At 54.5% G+C, this 19,599-nt stretch overlaps 1 protein-coding gene across 1 annotated transcript in view; it reads left to right on the top strand.

The window, feature by feature from the left end:
• Nucleotides 1-19,599, top strand: part of KIAA1671 (KIAA1671 ortholog) — a 150,862-nt gene that overhangs the window by 120,470 nt on the left and 10,793 nt on the right. Inside the window, exon 5 of the mRNA XM_014587610.2 lies at nt 18,889-19,007. Within this exon, the coding sequence (XP_014443096.1) occupies nt 18,889-19,007 (119 nt within the window). The remainder of the gene's footprint in view (nt 1-18,888; nt 19,008-19,599) is intronic.

The following is a 19,599-nucleotide window of genomic DNA, read 5'->3' on the forward strand; positions in this document are numbered from 1 at the left end:
AGTGGAGGACACTGAGGTCCAGTGAGACAAAGGGACTCTCCTGCAGCCCTGTTGCCGGGCGGGGCAGAGAGGGGCTTGGATCAGGCCTGTATACTCTCCCCCGGGAATCCCCTGTAGGTTGACCCAACCGTGTAGGGGCCTGGTGCCGCTGGCTATTCCGTGATAGGAGCTGGTGTTTCCGTGTAAGAAAGGAAGAAGGAATGAGGCTGTGACCCCCAGATCCAGGAGGGAAGGGCCCCTTCACTCTTGCAGCGCTTAGCTAACCTGCCTCCAGTCCCTTGGGCCGGGTACGGCTGGGAGTCCCTTCTCTTTAGGGACAGTGGGTCCCCAGGGTCTCCAGAGCCACCTGACAGCCACAGGGCCCACCTGAGGCCTGGGCCCGGTGCAGCTCCCTAATTAGTGCTGGAAGCCTCCCTGCCTGTCAACAGTCTATAAATAGGCACTGCAGGGAGAATTCAGAAATGCTCCTGGCTCTTCCTCAGTGGGGCTGGACAAGGCTAAAATCTTTCAGACTGGGCAGCTGCAGAGCTGGGGAGCCCCAGGGTTGGGGACAGCAGGAGACCAGATGGCCTCAGAGCACTGGCTGATCCAGACCTACCCGTGGGCATGACAAGGACTGATTTCCCCAAGGCCACAGTACAAGGACATCTCTAAGGCCCTGTGTGACCACTGTGCCCCGGGGACAAGCCGAGAAGCCCTTAAGAATGGGAAAGGTACACTGGCTCCTGGTGACCCCAACCTGTCTTCCTCTAGGAGAGAGGGCAGAAAGCAGCTCCCAGGGTCCTCTTTGACAAGGCCACCACCAGCTGTGTCACCGCACAGGCCGCTTACCCTCTCCTGGCCTCCGATTCCTATAATGAGGTCCCCGGGGGCCAGCAGGTAGCTTGCAGGTTCAGGCCGCTGGATCCCATGGAGCCGACTCCATGATTCTGTGATTCGAGTCCCAGACCCCCAGCTTGAAAATCACATTGGGCGTGTGTGCGTGCATGCCAAAAATCCCGAGGGGACACTGGAGGAGAAAGGAATGTGGTATGGCCGCCCCCTCCTTCAGGAGTGATTTCTCACTTTCCCTCTCTGTCTTTCTCTCTCTCTCTGACAAACACATTTACCCTACAACAAATAAAATAATAAATAAATAAAAATAAAATGAGATCCCACCCAGCCCCTCAACAGGAAACCCAGGCTGAAGAGCAGAGCCATCTTTGCCACGGTGGCTGTGTGTGTGCATGGGCGTGTCCGTGTGCCTGTGTGTGTGTGTGTGTGTGAGAGGTGCCGTTCTCATTACACATCATGCATCACCCCCAGGGACACACTCACCAGGTTGCCCGTGCAGAGAGACAGCTTCCCCCTGAGGGGAAGGACCCTTTGGCAGCCAGTGTGTGGCAGCACCTAATAATAACCGTACAAATCATAATGATGTTCTGTAGTTGCTACGTGTGTGGGCTCAGAGAGGTAAAGTGAGTTGCCCAGGTCATGAAGCAGGTGGGCAGCAGAGCCAGGACTTGAACCTGGGTCTGACTGCAGATCTGCCATGACACCTGGACTTTCACATTATGTAACTTTTGCAGGACAAATTGCTCAAACATGTCTCTAGTTTGTACTTCTTTTTTCTTCCTCTTTTCAAAAGCCCCTGGCCCTGCCTGGTGGCACAGATGGCAGCTAATTGAACTGCAGGGCTGGAAGCCACAGGGTCGACTGTGGGTTCGAATCCCTGGGTTGGCCGGGGAGCACTGAAAACATGCTGGGCATGAGCACCCGTGATTCTGAGGAGCTGGGGGAGGAGGATCACAGGATGGAGAGCCCTGCCGAGTGTCTCTGTCTCTCTCTCTCTGTCTGACGCACGTGCCATCAGGAATAGGGAAGGAAGAAAAGCATCACTGTGCGTTTCTCAGTCTCATCCCCAGGCCTCACCGAGAGAGCAGACACGTTATTAACCAGGAGAAAATCTGGACGGCAGCCATTCCCAAGGCTATGCTTCTTGCTCTCGTCCCCGTGGGAGCCTCACCGGGTGGAATACAGGGAGGAAACGGAGGGAACCGCCCTGGGCCTGGGCCGCCTGGCTTCGACTCCTGGCTATACTGGCTGTGTGCCCCTGGGCAGGCCACTTCCACCCACCCCCAGGCTCCCCACCTGGGACACGGGGTCCTGTCAGTGGATAAGGTGCCTCCTCCGCCCCCTGCCAGTGGGAGCAGAATACTTGAAGCCCCCACTTTTAGTTTTCACATTTTTAAATTTAATGATATGTATGTATTTATTTAAATTTTGACCAGAGAGGAACAGTGACAGAGGGAAGGTGAGAAAGGAAGCCGCCAGGTCTGGGACCTGAACCGCGGTTGGCCGTGTGGGAGTCCAGCACCATCAACTACCATGCCACCTGCTGGCTCCAGTTTTCATATCTATGAACACACCCAGCAAAGGGGTCTCATGTGTAGACAGGTGGGACCTGCTTGGTGTTTAAAAATAAAATGAAGAGAACACAGTACAGCCGGGACAGTTCAAGAACCAGGAACTGGGTGAGCTGGGCTGACCTCAGCCCTGGCCTCCTACCCCCTTCAGCTCCCCCAGAGCCACCCTGACTCTTCAGTGGATTATCCTCAGCCCTTCGGGGACAAATTAAGCACTTAATTTGGTGGTGTTTGGGAGGCTCAAGGTTGGGGGATGGTGAGGGAGTGTGATTTGGGGAAGTGGGAGAGGGAGGGGGGATGCCTCGGCCCCTCCCTTACCCTCCTGGGTGCCAAATGTCAGAGCTGTCTGTAGCACTCTGAGTAGTTTTTCTTTTCTTTTCTTTTCTTTTTTCTTTTCTTTTCTTTTCTTTCTTTCTTCCTTTCTCTCTCTCTTTCTTTCTTTCTTTCTTTCTTTTTTTTTTAATTTGTTGTAGGGCATAGACAAATAGAGGGAAAGTGAGAAATCACCCTGCAAGGAGGATGGCCATGCAGCAGTCCCTTCTCCTCCACCTCCTCTTGGGATTTTGGACACACACACCCATGGAGGTTCAAGCCGCAGGTCTGGCACTTGAACCACATAGCTGGCCGGCCGTGTGAGATCCAGCCTTCTCGGCCACCTCACCATGGCTCTCACCCTCTCAGGGCTTTGCATTGGGCATGCTAGAATGCCCTCCCCCTGGGTATCCTTCCTGCCGTCGCCCTCACCTCTTTGGCCAACTTTTCAGAGACGTGCCCACCCGGCTAGTGCCTTGTTTACACTCGTGGCCTGTCCTTCCCTGCCACGTGTTGTTTTCCATAGCAAGTATTCTCTTGCGTTGTAGTCTATGCCTTGTTCTGGCCGTCGATTCCTTTAGAACAGCAGCTCCTGTTCGCTGTGGTCCCCCAGTGCGTGCTCAAGTAGGTGCTCGAGTGAATGGAGGAAAGAGGAGGGCGTCCTGGGCGCTGGGCCTTTGCCCTCACTATTGCGTGATGCGTAACGGTTTGGAGAGGCGTTTGCTTTCCCATTGTCTAGGTGAGCTTGGAATCCTAGAACCTTTATGTTACCTACAGCCTGGGACTTGCCCCCGCCCCAGATATTCACTGAGCCCCATGCAGTCTGAGCCCTCCTTTCGAGGTGCTCAGTTGGTTTTGGGGTACACATGGTCAGAGCTGGCACAAGCCCCTGCCGTTCAGGGTCCTCACTGCTCTAGGAGAGCTCTCAGTAGGACAGTGTGCTCCCTGTGCTGTGGGGAGCTGGGTTTTGAAGGTACAGTAGGAGTCCCAAGCAGGTGGAGGCGGGGAAGAGATTCCAGGAAGACGGTAGCAGCAGAAGGCAGGGAGGCTAGTCCTGGGACATTCTACTCAAGTAGGACATGTCCAGGAGGAGCAGCCAGCATGCCTGACAGGTGCCCTCGGACAGCGAGTGCTGAGCCAGGGAGTTCAGGCTTGGTGCAGCCGTCCCTAGGAGGGGTGTCGGCCCAGGAGTTTCCAGCTTTCTTGAGATTTCTTTTGCCACCTGGAGCCTTGCAAAGGATTGGGGTGGTGGATGGGATCTGCTGAGGCCTCGGCCCACCCAGAATCTCCTTCCTGTCCTCCTGTCTAGCTGGCCTCTCACTCCTGTAATTGCTCCGCTTCACCCTCTGGAGAGCGCACCGTTGTTTCCCACGAAGGCTTTATTTTCCGGAAGCCAAGGGCGGTCCGTGCTGCAACGATGCCTACGATTCCTATCAATTCTGCAGACTCCTCTGAGTGGCAGCTGGGGTGATCTGTACCAAGAATTCTGTAGACACCTAATTCCTAAATCTCCTCGTACAGTCCTGCCTCCTTGGCTTGGTGTCTCTGCTGCTCTCCAAGCCAGGGAGAGAAGGCTGACTTCCCAGCATCCCGGCGAGCCATTTCCAGAGCACCCACTGTTTGCGGGTGCAGCCCAGCACTTCACGTAGATCGTTTGCTCACGCCGTGCTGGACGGCTGAGGAGTCTCTGCCATCACTGTGGCCCAGAGAGGAGAAGCAACTTGCCCAAGGCTGCACAGTTTCTAAGTGCCAGGGAGCCAGGGCTGGAGCCTGGGTGTGCCCAGCCCCAGAGTACCTGTCCTCCTGCCATCTGTGACCTGGGGGGCCTGCAGCTAATCCCTAACTTTACACACGTGGGTTGTTTCCGGTTTTTCTCTCTTGTAAGTAATGTCGCAGTAAACATCCTTGAGTATTTCTATTTATTGATTTATTTTTAAAAAATTTTTGCTAGGGAGTGCATACACATGCTGGAGAAAGAAAGAGAAAGTGAGAAAACACCCTTCATGGGAAATGGTCACATTACAATCCCTTCTCTTCCATTTCTCCTCCTTTTGGGGTTTTGGGCACACATACCCAGCAGGTTTCTCAAGCCACCAGGTCTGGGACTCGAACTACACAGTTGGCCATGTGGGATCCAACCGCCTCAACCCCCATGGCACCTGGCCTGGGTACTCCTCTTTACACATCTGCCTAAATCAGAATAACTTAGAATAACTCTTAGTAGTGGGGGACCGGGACACACACATGTGCTTTTTTAAGGCTGCTAGGTATGGGTTTAAGTCCATGGTCACGGTGGGTTTAAGTCCATGGTCATGGTCATTTACGTGCGTGGTGTATGAGGTGATTAAATCCTTCCGGCATCAGCTAGTCCTCAGTATGACACACATACACACGTAGACACGTGCACATACCTGCACACATGAGCACACACGTGTACACACACAGGCACAGGCACGCACATGGACAAGTTGCAAGATTTCTCTGGGCCTCAATTTGCTCCTGTGTGAATGCAACACTAGGTTGGAAATCCCTCATCCACTGTTTTGTTTTGTTTTAGTTTGTCAAAGGGTGTGTGCGCTTGTCAGAGAGAGAGAGAGTGGGAAAGTGAGAAATCACCACCCACAGGGCATGGGCACGCCACAGTCCCTTTTCCTCCATCCTCCTCTCGAAATTCTACGAACGCACATACACACATGCACGCCTGGTGTGTTTCTCAAGCCACCGAGTCTGGGACGCGAACAGTGTAGTCGGCTACATGGGATCGAGTCACCCCAACCTCCTTGCCACCTGCTGACCCCCTTCTCGCCATTCTGCAATCCGAGAAGCCCTCATCCTGGGCAGAAGCACCCCGGGCCAGCGCACCAATGTGAGCTGTTAATGGTACTTACTTGTCCTGCCTAGTATGGCTATTCATGGCGTCACCACAGGAATGTTAACGCGGGTGTGGGGTGTTACCATCCCTGTGCTTATCAACCTTTTTCTTTTCATTGTTCTCCCCAAGGGGCCTTCCTAAACCTGTTTTTCCCTAATTGCATCCCCAGGAGAGTTTAGTCCGCAGGTGAGTTGTCTACCTGCGGCGGTGCGATCCGCCTGACTATGCTTCGGGCATTACAAGGTAAGACTCTGGCTGGCCCCACAGGCCTGTGCAGAGGGAGCTGGATCCCACATGGCCTACCACAGTTTGAATCCCGATCCGGGTGGCTTGAAAACCTCACTGGGCATGTGTGTGCACATGCTCCAAATCCGGACAGGATAGAAAAATGATTTCAGCATGACCACTCCCCATTGAGGGGTGAGTTCTCTCTCTCTCTGGCAAGTGCAGTGAAAAAAAAAAAAAAAGGCGTTTGTTTGTTTTTTAACACAGCCCTCACAAACACAAACCAGTTTTTGCCTTTGAGTACCGTGTCATCCCTGCTGTGAATAGGTGACATCTGGCCCTATCTGGAGATGGTTTTGGCTGTCATGACGAGGGTGGGGGTGGAGAGGGGGAGGGTGCAACTGGCATAGGTTGCTAGAGGCCAGGATGCAGTGCCCAGGGTGGCCCCGCCACATGTGAGTGGTGTAGTTGGGGGGTCCATACCCTAGGCCCCATCAAAGTGTCTCCCAGCATACAGTGCGCCCACACACTGCCTTTCTAAAACCTGGGACACTCTTGGCCCTGGGGGTCGGGATCGCGGCTGGCGGAGCTGTGATGGTAGAGCCCACCGCACGGGGGTGGGAGGGCCCTTTGCGAGCTGGCGTGTTACAGGCACTGCTGGGCGCCTGGCCCTCGATACTTGCCCACCTGAGAGGAACCTCAGTGCCGGGCATCCGGGCACTGGGATGTGGCCCCATGCCGAGAAATGGACCCTTCTGCAGTGGACATCCTGGCCACAGCAGTGAGAGCCTTTGGGGACCTTCAGACTCACTAGGTCTGACTTCTGAGTCCTGCCCAGTGAGCTCTGGCTCTGAGGATGGCCGGGGCTTCTCAGCATGCTGGCAAGTCTGCATGTGTCCAGCCCCAGATGGCCCCTCTCCAAACGAGCTCCTCGTTTTGTCCGTGGGCTTTGTGCACGGCACTGAGTCTGCCTGCACGGACCCTGGGCTCTCCAGCTCTGGCCCTCTGCAGCCCACAGTGACCGGCTTCGAGCAGTGCCGGGGACCCCACACAGCATCCTGGGGCCCACGGCTGGGGCAGAGAGCTGCTCGCTGGAGTGCTCTGACCTCTCTGGCCCCATCTCATGTCCCCGGGGGTCTTCAGAAAGCTCCTGGAAAAAGCATACGATGATAGACTATATGCAGATCTCAGAAATGTTTGCACCAAAGTAAGCGTGCACTTTAACTACATTGTCTCAGGAACTTTCTGAGGTCCCCCATAATTGGCAGATAGTGGCTTCCTCGACTCCTCTTCAGACAGGCAGGGACCGCTGCAGGAAGGCAGTCCTGCCGGGCACTGGTAAGGTTGGCAGGAGAGACGCACCCGGGGCCTCTGGCTCACCGAGGGGCGAATTGGGAGGCAGGGGCTGGACCTAGCTCTGTGTTGGAAGGGAGGGCACCCTGGGCCCTGGCAGGGCCTTTGAACACATCCACGGGGGGCCGGGCTGAGCTCTAGAAGGAAGTAGAGCATTTGGCCCTGTCAGAGGCGATGGAATGTCAGCCCGACCGGTTTTTTTCCTTCCCTTCCTGATGTATGCTCATCAACAAAGGGGCCGCCAGCGCCATGCCTCTGGATGGCCCTGGGCTTCTACCTGCTGCCCCCACCCCTGCAGGGCCGTGTCCCGTGCCCACCTGGCAGGGCTGCTCTGCGGGGGCAGTGTGGGGCAGGGTGTTGGGGACTCCCAGGGCCTCACACAGTGCCCACAGTGCAGTCAGCCCTCACTCTCCCCAGCTGCCCCTCTGCCGGCTTCGCCCTCCCTGGTCTGCCCACCTGTTCCAGCCTGACTCACTCTTCAAGGCCTGGGACATGTCTCTTGCCCTGAAGCCCTCTGTCACCTGCCACTGTGGCCCTCGGGGCCTGTCTTCCCTGTCTGAGGCCCGGAGGACCCTGATACTCAGGATAGGAAAGCTTTAGTGACCCGCGGTGCCCAGGGTGACGGGGGTGACTTGATGTGGCTTTTTCGGCTGAGCTCTTTTTATACTTATCTGAGGGGACTTTTTTTTTTTTTAGAGAGATTTTCGCTATGCACTTTTAGAGAGAGGGTGCATGTACTTGCTGGAGAGACAGAGAGACAGTGAGAAATCACCCCTCAAGGGTTAGGCCATGCCACAATTCCTACTCCTCCATTCTCTCTTGGGATTTGGGGCATGCACACACATGTGCCCAGTGTCAGTTTCAAGCTGCCAGGTCCGGGACTCAAACCACGGTAGACTATGTGGGAGTCCCGCGATGTAACCAATTTTGCCATCTGCTTGTCCCTCTGGGAGGACTTTGACAGCTTTTCATCTCAGCACTTAACTCTCTCCATGTGGGTGCTTTTAACGGCCACTCAGTATCACCCTTGCAGGAATAATGGGATAGACTATGGCTTCTGTGTCGGGGTCCTCGTGGAAGGGCGTTGGGTTATGTTTGCTGTTACCCAAGAGTCTGCTGTGACTGTCCCTTGTGTAGGTATGTGTGTGTATAATGTAGTCTTTTTTTGTATATGTGTGTATATTTGTGGGTATGTATATTTATGTGTTTTGTGTATATTTGTGTGCGTACATCTCTGTATTTGTGTTTGTGTTTATGCATTCATGTGAGTGTCTGTTGTATGTATGTATTTGTGTCTATGCATGCATCTGTTCGTGTATGTGTGTGTGTGCATCAGTGTTTGTGTGTATTTGTATTTGTGTGTTTCTGTGGATGCATTTGTGGGTCTCCGTGTACACGTGTTTCTGTGTGTGTGCATCTGTGTATGTGTGCATGCATCTGTGTGTGTGTGCAGCTGTGTGTGTACCTCTGTGTTTGTGTGTCTACGTGTTTGTGTGTCTCTGTGTGTGCATCTGTGTGTGTATGTGTATGCACTGGTAAGGTTGGCAGGAGAGACGCACCCGGGGCCTCTGGCTCACCGAGGGGCGAATTGGGAGGCAGGGGCTGGACCTAGCTCTGTGTTGGAAGGGAGGGCACCCTGGGCCCTGGCAGGGCCTTTGAACACATCCACGGGGGGCCGGGCTGAGCTCTAGAAGGAAGTAGAGCATTTGGCCCTGTCAGAGGCGATGGAATGTCAGCCCGACCGGTTTTTTTCCTTCCCTTCCTGATGTATGCTCATCAACAAAGGGGCCGCCAGCGCCATGCCTCTGGATGGCCCTGGGCTTCTACCTGCTGCCCCCACCCCTGCAGGGCCGTGTCCCGTGCCCACCTGGCAGGGCTGCTCTGCGGGGGCAGTGTGGGGCAGGGTGTTGGGGACTCCCAGGGCCTCACACAGTGCCCACAGTGCAGTCAGCCCTCACTCTCCCCAGCTGCCCCTCTGCCGGCTTCGCCCTCCCTGGTCTGCCCACCTGTTCCAGCCTGACTCACTCTTCAAGGCCTGGGACATGTCTCTTGCCCTGAAGCCCTCTGTCACCTGCCACTGTGGCCCTCGGGGCCTGTCTTCCCTGTCTGAGGCCCGGAGGACCCTGATACTCAGGATAGGAAAGCTTTAGTGACCCGCGGTGCCCAGGGTGACGGGGGTGACTTGATGTGGCTTTTTCGGCTGAGCTCTTTTTATACTTATCTGAGGGGACTTTTTTTTTTTTTAGAGAGATTTTCGCTATGCACTTTTAGAGAGAGGGTGCATGTACTTGCTGGAGAGACAGAGAGACAGTGAGAAATCACCCCTCAAGGGTTAGGCCATGCCACAATTCCTACTCCTCCATTCTCTCTTGGGATTTGGGGCATGCACACACATGTGCCCAGTGTCAGTTTCAAGCTGCCAGGTCCGGGACTCAAACCACGGTAGACTATGTGGGAGTCCCGCGATGTAACCAATTTTGCCATCTGCTTGTCCCTCTGGGAGGACTTTGACAGCTTTTCATCTCAGCACTTAACTCTCTCCATGTGGGTGCTTTTAACGGCCACTCAGTATCACCCTTGCAGGAATAATGGGATAGACTATGGCTTCTGTGTCGGGGTCCTCGTGGAAGGGCGTTGGGTTATGTTTGCTGTTACCCAAGAGTCTGCTGTGACTGTCCCTTGTGTAGGTATGTGTGTGTATAATGTAGTCTTTTTTTGTATATGTGTGTATATTTGTGGGTATGTATATTTATGTGTTTTGTGTATATTTGTGTGCGTACATCTCTGTATTTGTGTTTGTGTTTATGCATTCATGTGAGTGTCTGTTGTATGTATGTATTTGTGTCTATGCATGCATCTGTTCGTGTATGTGTGTGTGTGCATCAGTGTTTGTGTGTATTTGTATTTGTGTGTTTCTGTGGATGCATTTGTGGGTCTCCGTGTACACGTGTTTCTGTGTGTGTGCATCTGTGTATGTGTGCATGCATCTGTGTGTGTGTGCAGCTGTGTGTGTACCTCTGTGTTTGTGTGTCTACGTGTTTGTGTGTCTCTGTGTGTGCATCTGTGTGTGTATGTGTATGTGTGCGTACCTCTGTGTGTGTGCATGCTTTCGTGTGTCTACATGTATGTGCGTCTCTGTGTGTACACTTGTGTCTGTGTGTATCTCTGTAGAGGTGCGGGGTGACATTGTGACAATGCAACACCACAGTTCCCAGAGACCATGGCTGAGCTGTGGACAGGTCCTGGGCCCAGTGGGGGATTTGGGCTGGAAGTCAGTGGAGAGACACGCCCGGCTCCCTGCTGTCTCACTGGCTTCACACTCACACTTCCAGGCTGCGGTTCTGTCGCCTGACAAGTTGAGCCTTTGCCTGAAATAAACTATGAGAGAGATGTTTTGACATGTGATGTTTCAAAAAAAAAAAAAAAAAGAAGTCAGATTTGGCTTAGGCTGTTTTAAGAATCTCTCCAAGAGGAGCCAGATCAGAATGGGTGGGAGGGGGGGTCCACGAAGACGCTGGGGAACATGAAAGCATTATGTATTTATGTATCGCTATCCATTTTAACACTTACTTTTTATACGGCTGGCCGCAAGTGTTACAACATACAAAAGGAGGTAGGCTAAAAACTGTCTCCACTCTCCTTCCCTGCCACTCAGCTCACCTAGAGACAGGCCTTCCTACGGCTCTCCCGTGTCCTTCTTAGCTGTTCTGCGTGTTTTCAACGGTCCCCTTTCCACCCCCTCACGGACGAACGGCAGCAGTCCCCCCTTGGTTTTTTCATACCTTACCTTTCTCACTTTACAGTGATTCTTGGAGGTTGTTCCCTGTGTGTACTTACATGTCTGCCATATGACTTTTTTTTTAGGGGGAGAGATTTTTGTTGTAGGGCACGTGTGCTTACTGGAAAGACAGAGAGAAACAGAGAGACAAAGTCAAGAAGTCACCCCTCAGGGAGGACACCTCAGTCCCTTCTCCTCCATTCTCTTCTTGGGATTTGGGCACACACGCACACATGCCCGGTGTACATTTAAGCTGCCGATTCTGGGACTTGAACCACATTCAACTACTTGGGAGTCCAGCGACAAAATCATTACACGACCTGCTGGTCCCATACTGTATTCTTTTTAAGAATTCTTTCTAACAATGTTTATGTTGTGTTTGCAGTATCATTTAGCCTGAATATATGAAGCTGAAAAAAATCTACTCGTGTTTGGGCTGGCCCTGTAGTGTAGTGGTTAAGCACAGTGCAGGGGGAACTGGGTCCCATATGGCTGACTGCAGTTCAACTCCTGGCCCCAGCGGCTTGAAAACACGCTGGGTGTGTGTGCGTGCGTGTGCGTGCGCCCAGGATCCTGAAGTGGAAGAGAAGGGGTTGTGGCCTGACCATTGCCTCTTTGCGGCGGGGGTGGGGGTGCTTTCTCTTTCGCTCTGGCCAGCTTATACACTCTGTAGGAATTAAAAAAACAAACTCCTGCTCCTATAACTCATCTTAACCTTAGACTGCAGAACTTTTATTAACAGAACTTTAAACTTAAAAGGAAAATTAAATGAGTCTTTTCCCCTGAAAGATTTCTAGAATGTGCTGTTGCCCTCCTCAGCTCCCACAGATGTTCCTGATTATTTTAGGGATTTTTCTTACTTCTCTCAGGATCAACTTCTCCTGTTTTGACCTTAACAAAATGTATCACACCGGCTACCCTAGTTTCAATTTGTCAGTATGTACATGGTGTTTTATATATATATATATATGGCTTAATTGCTTCATAAAGCAACAAAAATAAAAATTTAAGGGGTATAAAAATAGTTCTGAGGGTCAGCAGGTGGGGTGGAGGCTAAGGCACCAGATCCCACGTAGCCAACTACGTGGTTCAAGTCCTGGCCCTGGGACTTGAAAATCAGGCCAGGCGCGTGTGCATGTGTGCCTAAAATCTCGAGAGGAGACGGAGGAGAAGGGATTGTAGCATGGCCATACCCCAAGGGGAGGGGGTATTTCTCACTTCCCTACCACTCCCTGGCCTCTCTCTCTGTCTCTCTCTGGTGAGCACATGCATCTCTCTTAAAAAAAAAGAAAGAAAGAAAAAGCACAGTCCTGCAATATCGCGAGAGATCTGGGTATGCAGCAGTGTCGTTCACAGACGTTCGTGAGGCGGGAGGTCGTGTGAGTTCGCCCACTCATTCCTGCCTTCATCTCCCCGTTATCAGTCACTTCCTGTCTGCCGTGGCTCTCTGAACTTGGCGCTGGAGACTGAGGGTGAACAGACCCCAACATCCGCCATCGCTGAGCTCAGAGTTTGAAGGAAACAGCCCAGCAAACCCTCGCCGCGGCTTATCTCTAATGGAGTGAGCATGGAAGGGTTATCTGGAGGTTCCAAGCAGGGACCTAGCCCCGCTGGGGGAAGGCAATCAGGAAGGGCTTCCTGGAGCAGTTGAAACCCGAGCTGTGTTTTAGGGATACATTCTGAGCAGACCTGGGGCCAGCGTGGCCAGCAGCGGGTGGACACGACCAAGACGTCCCCCAGGGGAGCATGCCTGGGTGACATTGCAGCAGGAGCTGGTAGGGAAGCAGGTCAGAGGTCACGGGCTGGGACCTGACCAGCCAGGTTCGAATCTGGCTCTTCCTCTCTGTGCCTCGGTCGCCTCCTCTGGAAAGCGGGGGTAGTAATAGGACCTGATTCTGAGTGTGGTCGCGAGGCTGAATGTGGAAGGTCAGCGTCCAGTAGGCCCCACAGACGTGCCTGGTTACTGCTGAGCTGCTCAGAGCCTCTGTGCTGTGTGAAGTGGGGGCGTTCATTGTATCGGTTTATTACGGGAATTCAACTCCATGGTCACATACAGAATTGGACGTGGGGCCTGGCATGCAGTTGGTGCTCCTTAAATATGCAGTTGTTGCTATTCTTGTCACATCCTTGCCCACCTCTGATCCTCAGAGCACTGGCCCCAAGGTGCCCGCTGGGTTTCCTGGGTCTGGGGGCAAACCTCTACGCCTGCCGGGAAACTGGGCCTCCCAGCCCAGCTGTCACTTCTGTTTTTAGCCACCGAGGAAGGCGAGAAAGCCCTCGGTCCCTGGCCCCATCAGACACTCCCAGCCCTGAAACCAAACACGCCTCCTGCGGCCCAGCTGCAAACGTGTGTCCCTGTCACTTGGGGTAACGTGTGTCCTATGGAGACAGCACGTCTCTCCTAGAGCTGTCATTTTGCAGCCATGGTGGATGACTCGCTGCCCAGCAGAGCAGGGGCCCAGGGTCACTGTGGTGCAGGACTGTCCCCTGGGCGCCCTTAGGGAGAGCAGCTGGCCAGCGTCCAGGCCGAGGGAGACACTTGGGATCCGGTTCAGGCAGCCCTTTCGGTTCTCAGCTGAATGGCAGGACTGTCAGCCTCATTAGGGCCCATTAACACTTGTTCCAGTGTTTGTTAAAACGTGTGTTGAGCTAAACAGTGGCCATCATTACCACTGTCACCATTGTGGCCGTGTGAACGCCCATCTGTCCTCGCTCGGCCATGCGCCAGGCATGTGCAAGCTCTTGCCAGACGTTTTACCCAACCGCCCCGAGCACGGTCTCTGTCCCCATGCTACAGCCGGGAAAATAAAGGAGAGGGTGGGTCACAGCTGGCAAATGGCAGGGTTAGGTCGCTGAGCCCACGCTCCGAGCTGTGCACCAAGCCGGCCCTCAGTGCTGTCGAGGCCGTGGGGTAGGTTAATTTCACGTCCGCAACCCAAGAGCCAGGGGTTCAGGTTACTCATCGCCAGGAACCGACGGCTTATTTATAGAGTCTTTATAAAAACAGATTTATTTAAGCCTCAAGGAGGGCACACCGTCATTTCATCATCAGCTAAATGGGCAAACTGTCGCTGTGAAAAATTCTGAATATGTACTCTTTTTCTTTTTCCACTGTGCCATCTGCTGGTCTCCCCCACCCCGCTGGATTTCACAAGTCACGGGGCCCAGGATTTGAACTGTGGTTAGCCATCTAGGATCCAGCTCCCTTACCCATGAGACCCCAGGGCCAGCCTTGAATACATGCTTTTTCAGAAGGGAGTGGTTAAACTCACTCACTAGGAAACAGCCGTCCCCTTGGGTGGGCTTCGTATGTTCTGGGTGAGCCAGCAGTCACACGCCAGCCATCTGCCTCCTCAGGGGCACCGAGAGCTTTGACACCAGGCCCTGACTCGTCCCGAGAGGAAACTGAGGCTCAGCAAGGGAACGAGGTCCGGGCTGAGACCCAGTCAGTCACCAGGTGTGTCCCCAGGGTGGGGCCGCAGCGTGCAGCTAGGCCGGGACACACAGGCTGCCTCCACCTCCCGCTGCCCCGTGTATTCCTGTCTCGGTCTTGCTCTCAGCATCTGTCTCAAACTCTTTGATCCTACCTGTCTCGCTGTCCCTCCTGTCCCCTCTCTACCCTCCCCACCTGCAAACTTGCCACCAACCTCAGAGATAACCCCAAGGCCTTCTCACCCAGGTGAGGGAGGCTCACGGCGTGACCTGAGTCGGCTCCAGTCAGGCGAGCAGCCCAGCCCTGAAACATGCCCCTGTGCAGGCCACCACGGCGTGGCCACGTGCAGCCAGTCACGCCCGCCCATTCCCACCACACCTGACCACGCCTGTGTCTTGTGCTTGGGTCCACCGAGAGGGGCCGTGGTTGGTGTCTCGTCAACTGTCCTAGGAAGTCCCATCCTCCCCTGCCTCTGGGCCAGGGCAGGGCCAAGGGGGTGGCATTGTGTCTGTCGGGAGCCCATCAGGTGTCCTGACTGCTCTCCGAGTTGGGGCCCCGTGCACGGGGCGGCGCGGGGGTGGGGGAATCTGGTGTGGGGTGTGGCTGGCAGCTCTGGGACGAAGTCCAGCTCTGCCCAGCCCCTCCCCGCCCCTTTCCCTATGCTGAGCCGGCTGGCCTCTCCCTTGGTCTCCCCTCCTGGTTTCCTTTCCTCTTCTTTCTTCACCTACTGCCCCTCTCCTGCTCCGACGTACTGAGCAGTATGTCCCCCAGGCACGCTGAGAGTCCAGTGGACAGGCACGGCTCTCCCCTCGTGCCGACCACGTGCCCCGGGAGGGGACGCTGCATGAGTACAGATGACATTAGGACCACACTCCAGGCCAGGGCTCTGAGGGGGATCTGCCCTGGACTGGGGAGGTCTGGGAAGCCACTTGGTGGCAGCGTGAGCAGAGCACATCTGGAGGGTGAACGGCATTTACTCAGGCGGCTGTGGGCAGCCTCGGCAGGCCAGGGCTTGGACAGGGGCTGAGGTGTGTCTGGGGTCGGTGCAGCCAGACCACAGAGTGGGTGCAGGGCCTGGGGGCCAGCAGGTGTGGGCAGCACTGGGCTCGATCTTCGGAGCCTGGGAAGGAGTGGCAGCAGGTGCAGGGGAGACGTGACACAAACCTGGGGCTTGGCCCCTGGCCCCACTCTTGGCCCACTCCCCTTCCCCTGCCGCTCCTCCTGGGCCAGCAGACCACCCCCATGGATGCACGCAGGGTGGACTATGGCCAGAGAGCACTGGCCGGGTACTCTCCCTGTGCAGCCTCAGTTTCCCCATCTGTAAATGCTCACCGAGCCCCCCCCGCCCCAGCAAAGCTCCATGTCAACCCAAAGCCTGGAGAATATGGCAGCTTTGGAAAGCACACACTTGGGGGTCAGGCGAACCCGGGTTCAAGTCCCCAGCGCCTCCCCCACTCTAACCATGTGACCTTGGGCATGCTTGCCACTGTGGGCCTCAGTCTCCCCCCGACCTCCATAAAATGGGCCCCTGGTGTTTCCTCCTTGTGGGCTTATCAGGAACCTGCCATGGCCTAGGGGCTGCTTGTGTCTGATCTAGACACGGGTGGGAAGTGCTGTGGGCCTTCAGGGGCCCCGAGACAGAACGTGTCTCCCACTCAGGACCACAGAGCTCCCTGCGCAGCTGGGCGTGTAGAGTTGCAGAGGGGGAGGGGACGCACTTCTGCTGCTCGGAATTGCTCCGTCAGCTGCGGCCACCGAGCCCTGCCCTGACTCGGATCCTTTCTTTGGTGGATGTGTCTGACACCCCAGAATAATGCAGGTGCCATGACTTCTCTTTCCCCCACACCCCCATAACCGTATGGCCTTTCCTGGTTAAGGCCTTCATACCTGCTCCCTGCAAAGTGATTATTTTCAGAAAATACATTCTTCTAACAAATACCTATTCAACAGCTAGTACAGGCCAGGTGCCCTTCTAAGCATCGGGGTACAGGAATGGATGGCAGAGCCCCCATCTTCATGCCGTCGAGAGCCCAAAGGGTACAGATCAGGGGTCGGCAGACGCCCCCGTAGCCCAAAGCAGCCAGCGGCCCGTTTTGTAAATACGGTTTTGCTGGAAGGTGGCCGCGGGGATTTGCATATTAGGCTACACTGCTTTTGCTTTAAAAACCACAGAGCTGAGTAACTGGGACAGAGGCCGTTATGGCCCACAAAGCCCCAAATGTGTCCCATCTGGCCCTTTATAGAAAAAGTTGGCAGGACCAGCATGGTGGTTAAGACAGCTGAATCCCACATGGCTGACTGCATAGTTCAAGTTCTGGACCCGATGACTTGAGAAACATGCTGTGTGTGTGTGTGTGGAGGTGCTTTCTCACTGTCTCCCCCCAGTGACTGCACGTGCCCTATGGCAAATTAAAAAAAAAAAAAAAAAAGAAAGAAAGGAAAGAAAAAGGGAGGAAAAAAAACCAAAAAAACAAAAACTGGGCATAGCGGCATGCTCCTATAATCCCAGCTACTTGAAGAGGCTGGGACAAGGCAGATGGAGACACAATAAGACCCCCCCACACACACCGTTAAAAAGGAGAGAGAGAGAGAGGGGCTGGTGAGTGGTGTGGTGGTTAAAGTGTTGGACTCGGCACATGGCCGACCATGGTTCAAGTCCTGGACTTGCTGGCTTGCTTTCTTGCTTTTCTTCTCTTGCTGTGTCTCTGTTTCTCTCCGGTCAAATTTAAAAATAATAAATACAATTAAATAATTCTTTTAAAAGAGAGAGAGAGACGGGGAGAGGAGCTGGGTATTTATTGAGTATTTCAGACCTTGTGTTTGGAGCTGTCCCGCGGGCCATCCACTGGGCGGCCATGCCCTTGGGGTGACCATCACTTCCTCCCTGAATCCTCATAATGCATCTGTGACTCAGAAGGAGGTGACACTGCTGAGGTCAAACCACAAGGATCTCTCTCTCTGCTGGCCCACGTGTTTCCTCAGCTAAGGATGGTTGCAGAGAAGCTGAGAGGGGGCACGCTTCCTATGCCTAGGAGGGCCTTCGATGACTGGGAGACAGCTCGCCTGCACTAATTGTGTACCTACTGTGTGCCAGGCAGTCTCCAGTGGGAAGATGATGCTGGAGCACCCCAATCTTGAAGGATGATTCTGATGAGTTGTGGAATCCCAGAGGTGGCGATTGCGACCCCTCCATGCCCCAGTCCCCCAGTACCTGGCACATAGTAGGTGCTCAGTTAATAATGTTGCACGAATACCTGGTGTGTCAGACTTCCCCTGAGTCGTTGACGGGCCATCCAGCATAGGCAGCAGGAGGCTCAGGAGGAGGAGGGATCACTGTGGGCGGCAGTGGCTTTGGGTGAGAAGAGTCCAGAGGAAGGGGGACCGGGCAGGCAGACAGGGAGGCTGGGACGTGTGAGACTTACATGGGCTCCACGGGCTAGGAGGTCGGGGAGAGCAGGCCGGAGGGTCTGTCAGGAGCGAGGGTAAGAGAGAGGCCTGGACGGGAGCTCTGGACTCCATTTCCAAGAGGCCTTGGGTTTTAGCAGGAGGGCAGTAGGGAGCCCTCGAAGGCTTTTGAGCAGACGAATGATCTGAAGCATGTGGAGCAGGCCGTGCCTCCTGACCCCAAGTGGGACCTGAGGAGTGAAGCTGCTAACTTGCCGTCTCCTGGAATTGAGGTCAAGGTCGCTCCCACCTCCACTCCCCATCCCAGTATCCCTCATCGAAAGACGATGACTGGGAATGCCACCCAGAGCCCAGACCGCCATGCCACGGCTGTTTAAGTCACTGCTGTGCCCTCAGCCCATCCTGGCGCTGGAGTGTTGCTCTTGCCTTGCGTGCTCCGTGTCTCCCGTCCGGTAAAGCTCAGGCCCGTGTGGGCTTCTAAATGCCGAGAGAAGGAGAGAGGGGAGCTAACAGCGCAGTTGTTTAACGGCCATGTGTTGGCCATGGCATGCCGGGCAGTGGGCTCGCCCCTGTGGCCCGCACTGTGGTGACCAGCACCCTTGCCCCCTGCCCATCCCTGACAACTGGCCAGGCCATGACAGACAGAAGGCTGGTTGCCACGGCGGGCACAGCGGTTACCTGCTTAGACTTGGGGGTCTGAACCCACTGCCCGGGTTTGAATTCTGCTTCGGCGTTGGCTGGCTATTTGACTTGGGACATGTCACTCCTCTCCCTAAGCCTCAGCTTTCTCACCTGGAAAGTGGACGCTGTAGTAAGATCTGCCTCCCGGAAGGGGCCAGGTATTGCCCCACAAGGCCCTAAAGGCCAGGTAGGGCCAGCACTTTATCCCAGTTGAACCAATTCGGCCCTGAAAGTCCTGCTCCTGTGAGTTTCATAGACCAGCTGGGACAGTCGGCCACCCCAGTCCAGTCCTGATGTCTGGGCCTACCTCCGAGGGCAGCCGGAGCTGGGCTGGGTGTGAGCCGCGGGTGGTGCAGCCGTTCCAGGACGGGGGCTCTGAGCACCTGTCCTGACAAGATCTCTCCTGTCTGTGTCACCCTTACAGGACCAGCTGAAGCAGTGCTTCTCCAGGCGGCCCCCCGAGGCCAAGGACACCGACACCCTCGTGCGTGAGGCCGACAGTCAGTATGGGACGTGGACAGACCAGCGCCAGAGCGGGGAGAGGTAAGGCGTGCTGCATGAGGGTCCCGGCTGTGGACGGGTGTCCAGGCCCGCCTGCCTCCTGGTTTTGTGTAACTGGAACCTCTTTGGTCTGTTTTTACAACAGCAAGCCAGTCTTACTGTTGAAAGTACAAAAAATGAAAGAAAATCACACTCGAAATATCAAAATGCATAGTCAGGGCAGGTTAAGGATCGGGGTGAGGGTGATGGGTAGTTCCTGCTTGCACAAGGTTTCCATTTGGGGTGAGAAAATGTTTTAGAGGGGCTGGCAGGGGTCATGGGGGTTAAGGTGCTGGACTCCCACATGACTGACAACTGTTCGAGTCCCAAATCTGGTGGCTTGCTTTCTCACTTTCCTTCTCTCTCTCTGGTCAAATTAAGAAATAATAACAATGAATAAAATTAAACTAAACATTTTAAAACTGCATGGATGGTTGCATACCATTTGTGACTATCTTAAATGTAAATGTAATGGTCTATTTACGATGTGTTTTACTACCATATATATATAGCTGATAATAAAGTTGGGTTGACGATGATTGAAAATGGATAGTAAAAGAAAAAGGAAAGCAAAAGTTTCTTACAGTATCCATGC

This window comes from Tupaia chinensis, unplaced genomic scaffold (genome assembly GCF_000334495.1).
Source record: "Tupaia chinensis unplaced genomic scaffold, TupChi_1.0 Scaffold000226_1, whole genome shotgun sequence".
Classification (NCBI taxonomy): Eukaryota; Metazoa; Chordata; class Mammalia; order Scandentia; family Tupaiidae; genus Tupaia; species Tupaia belangeri.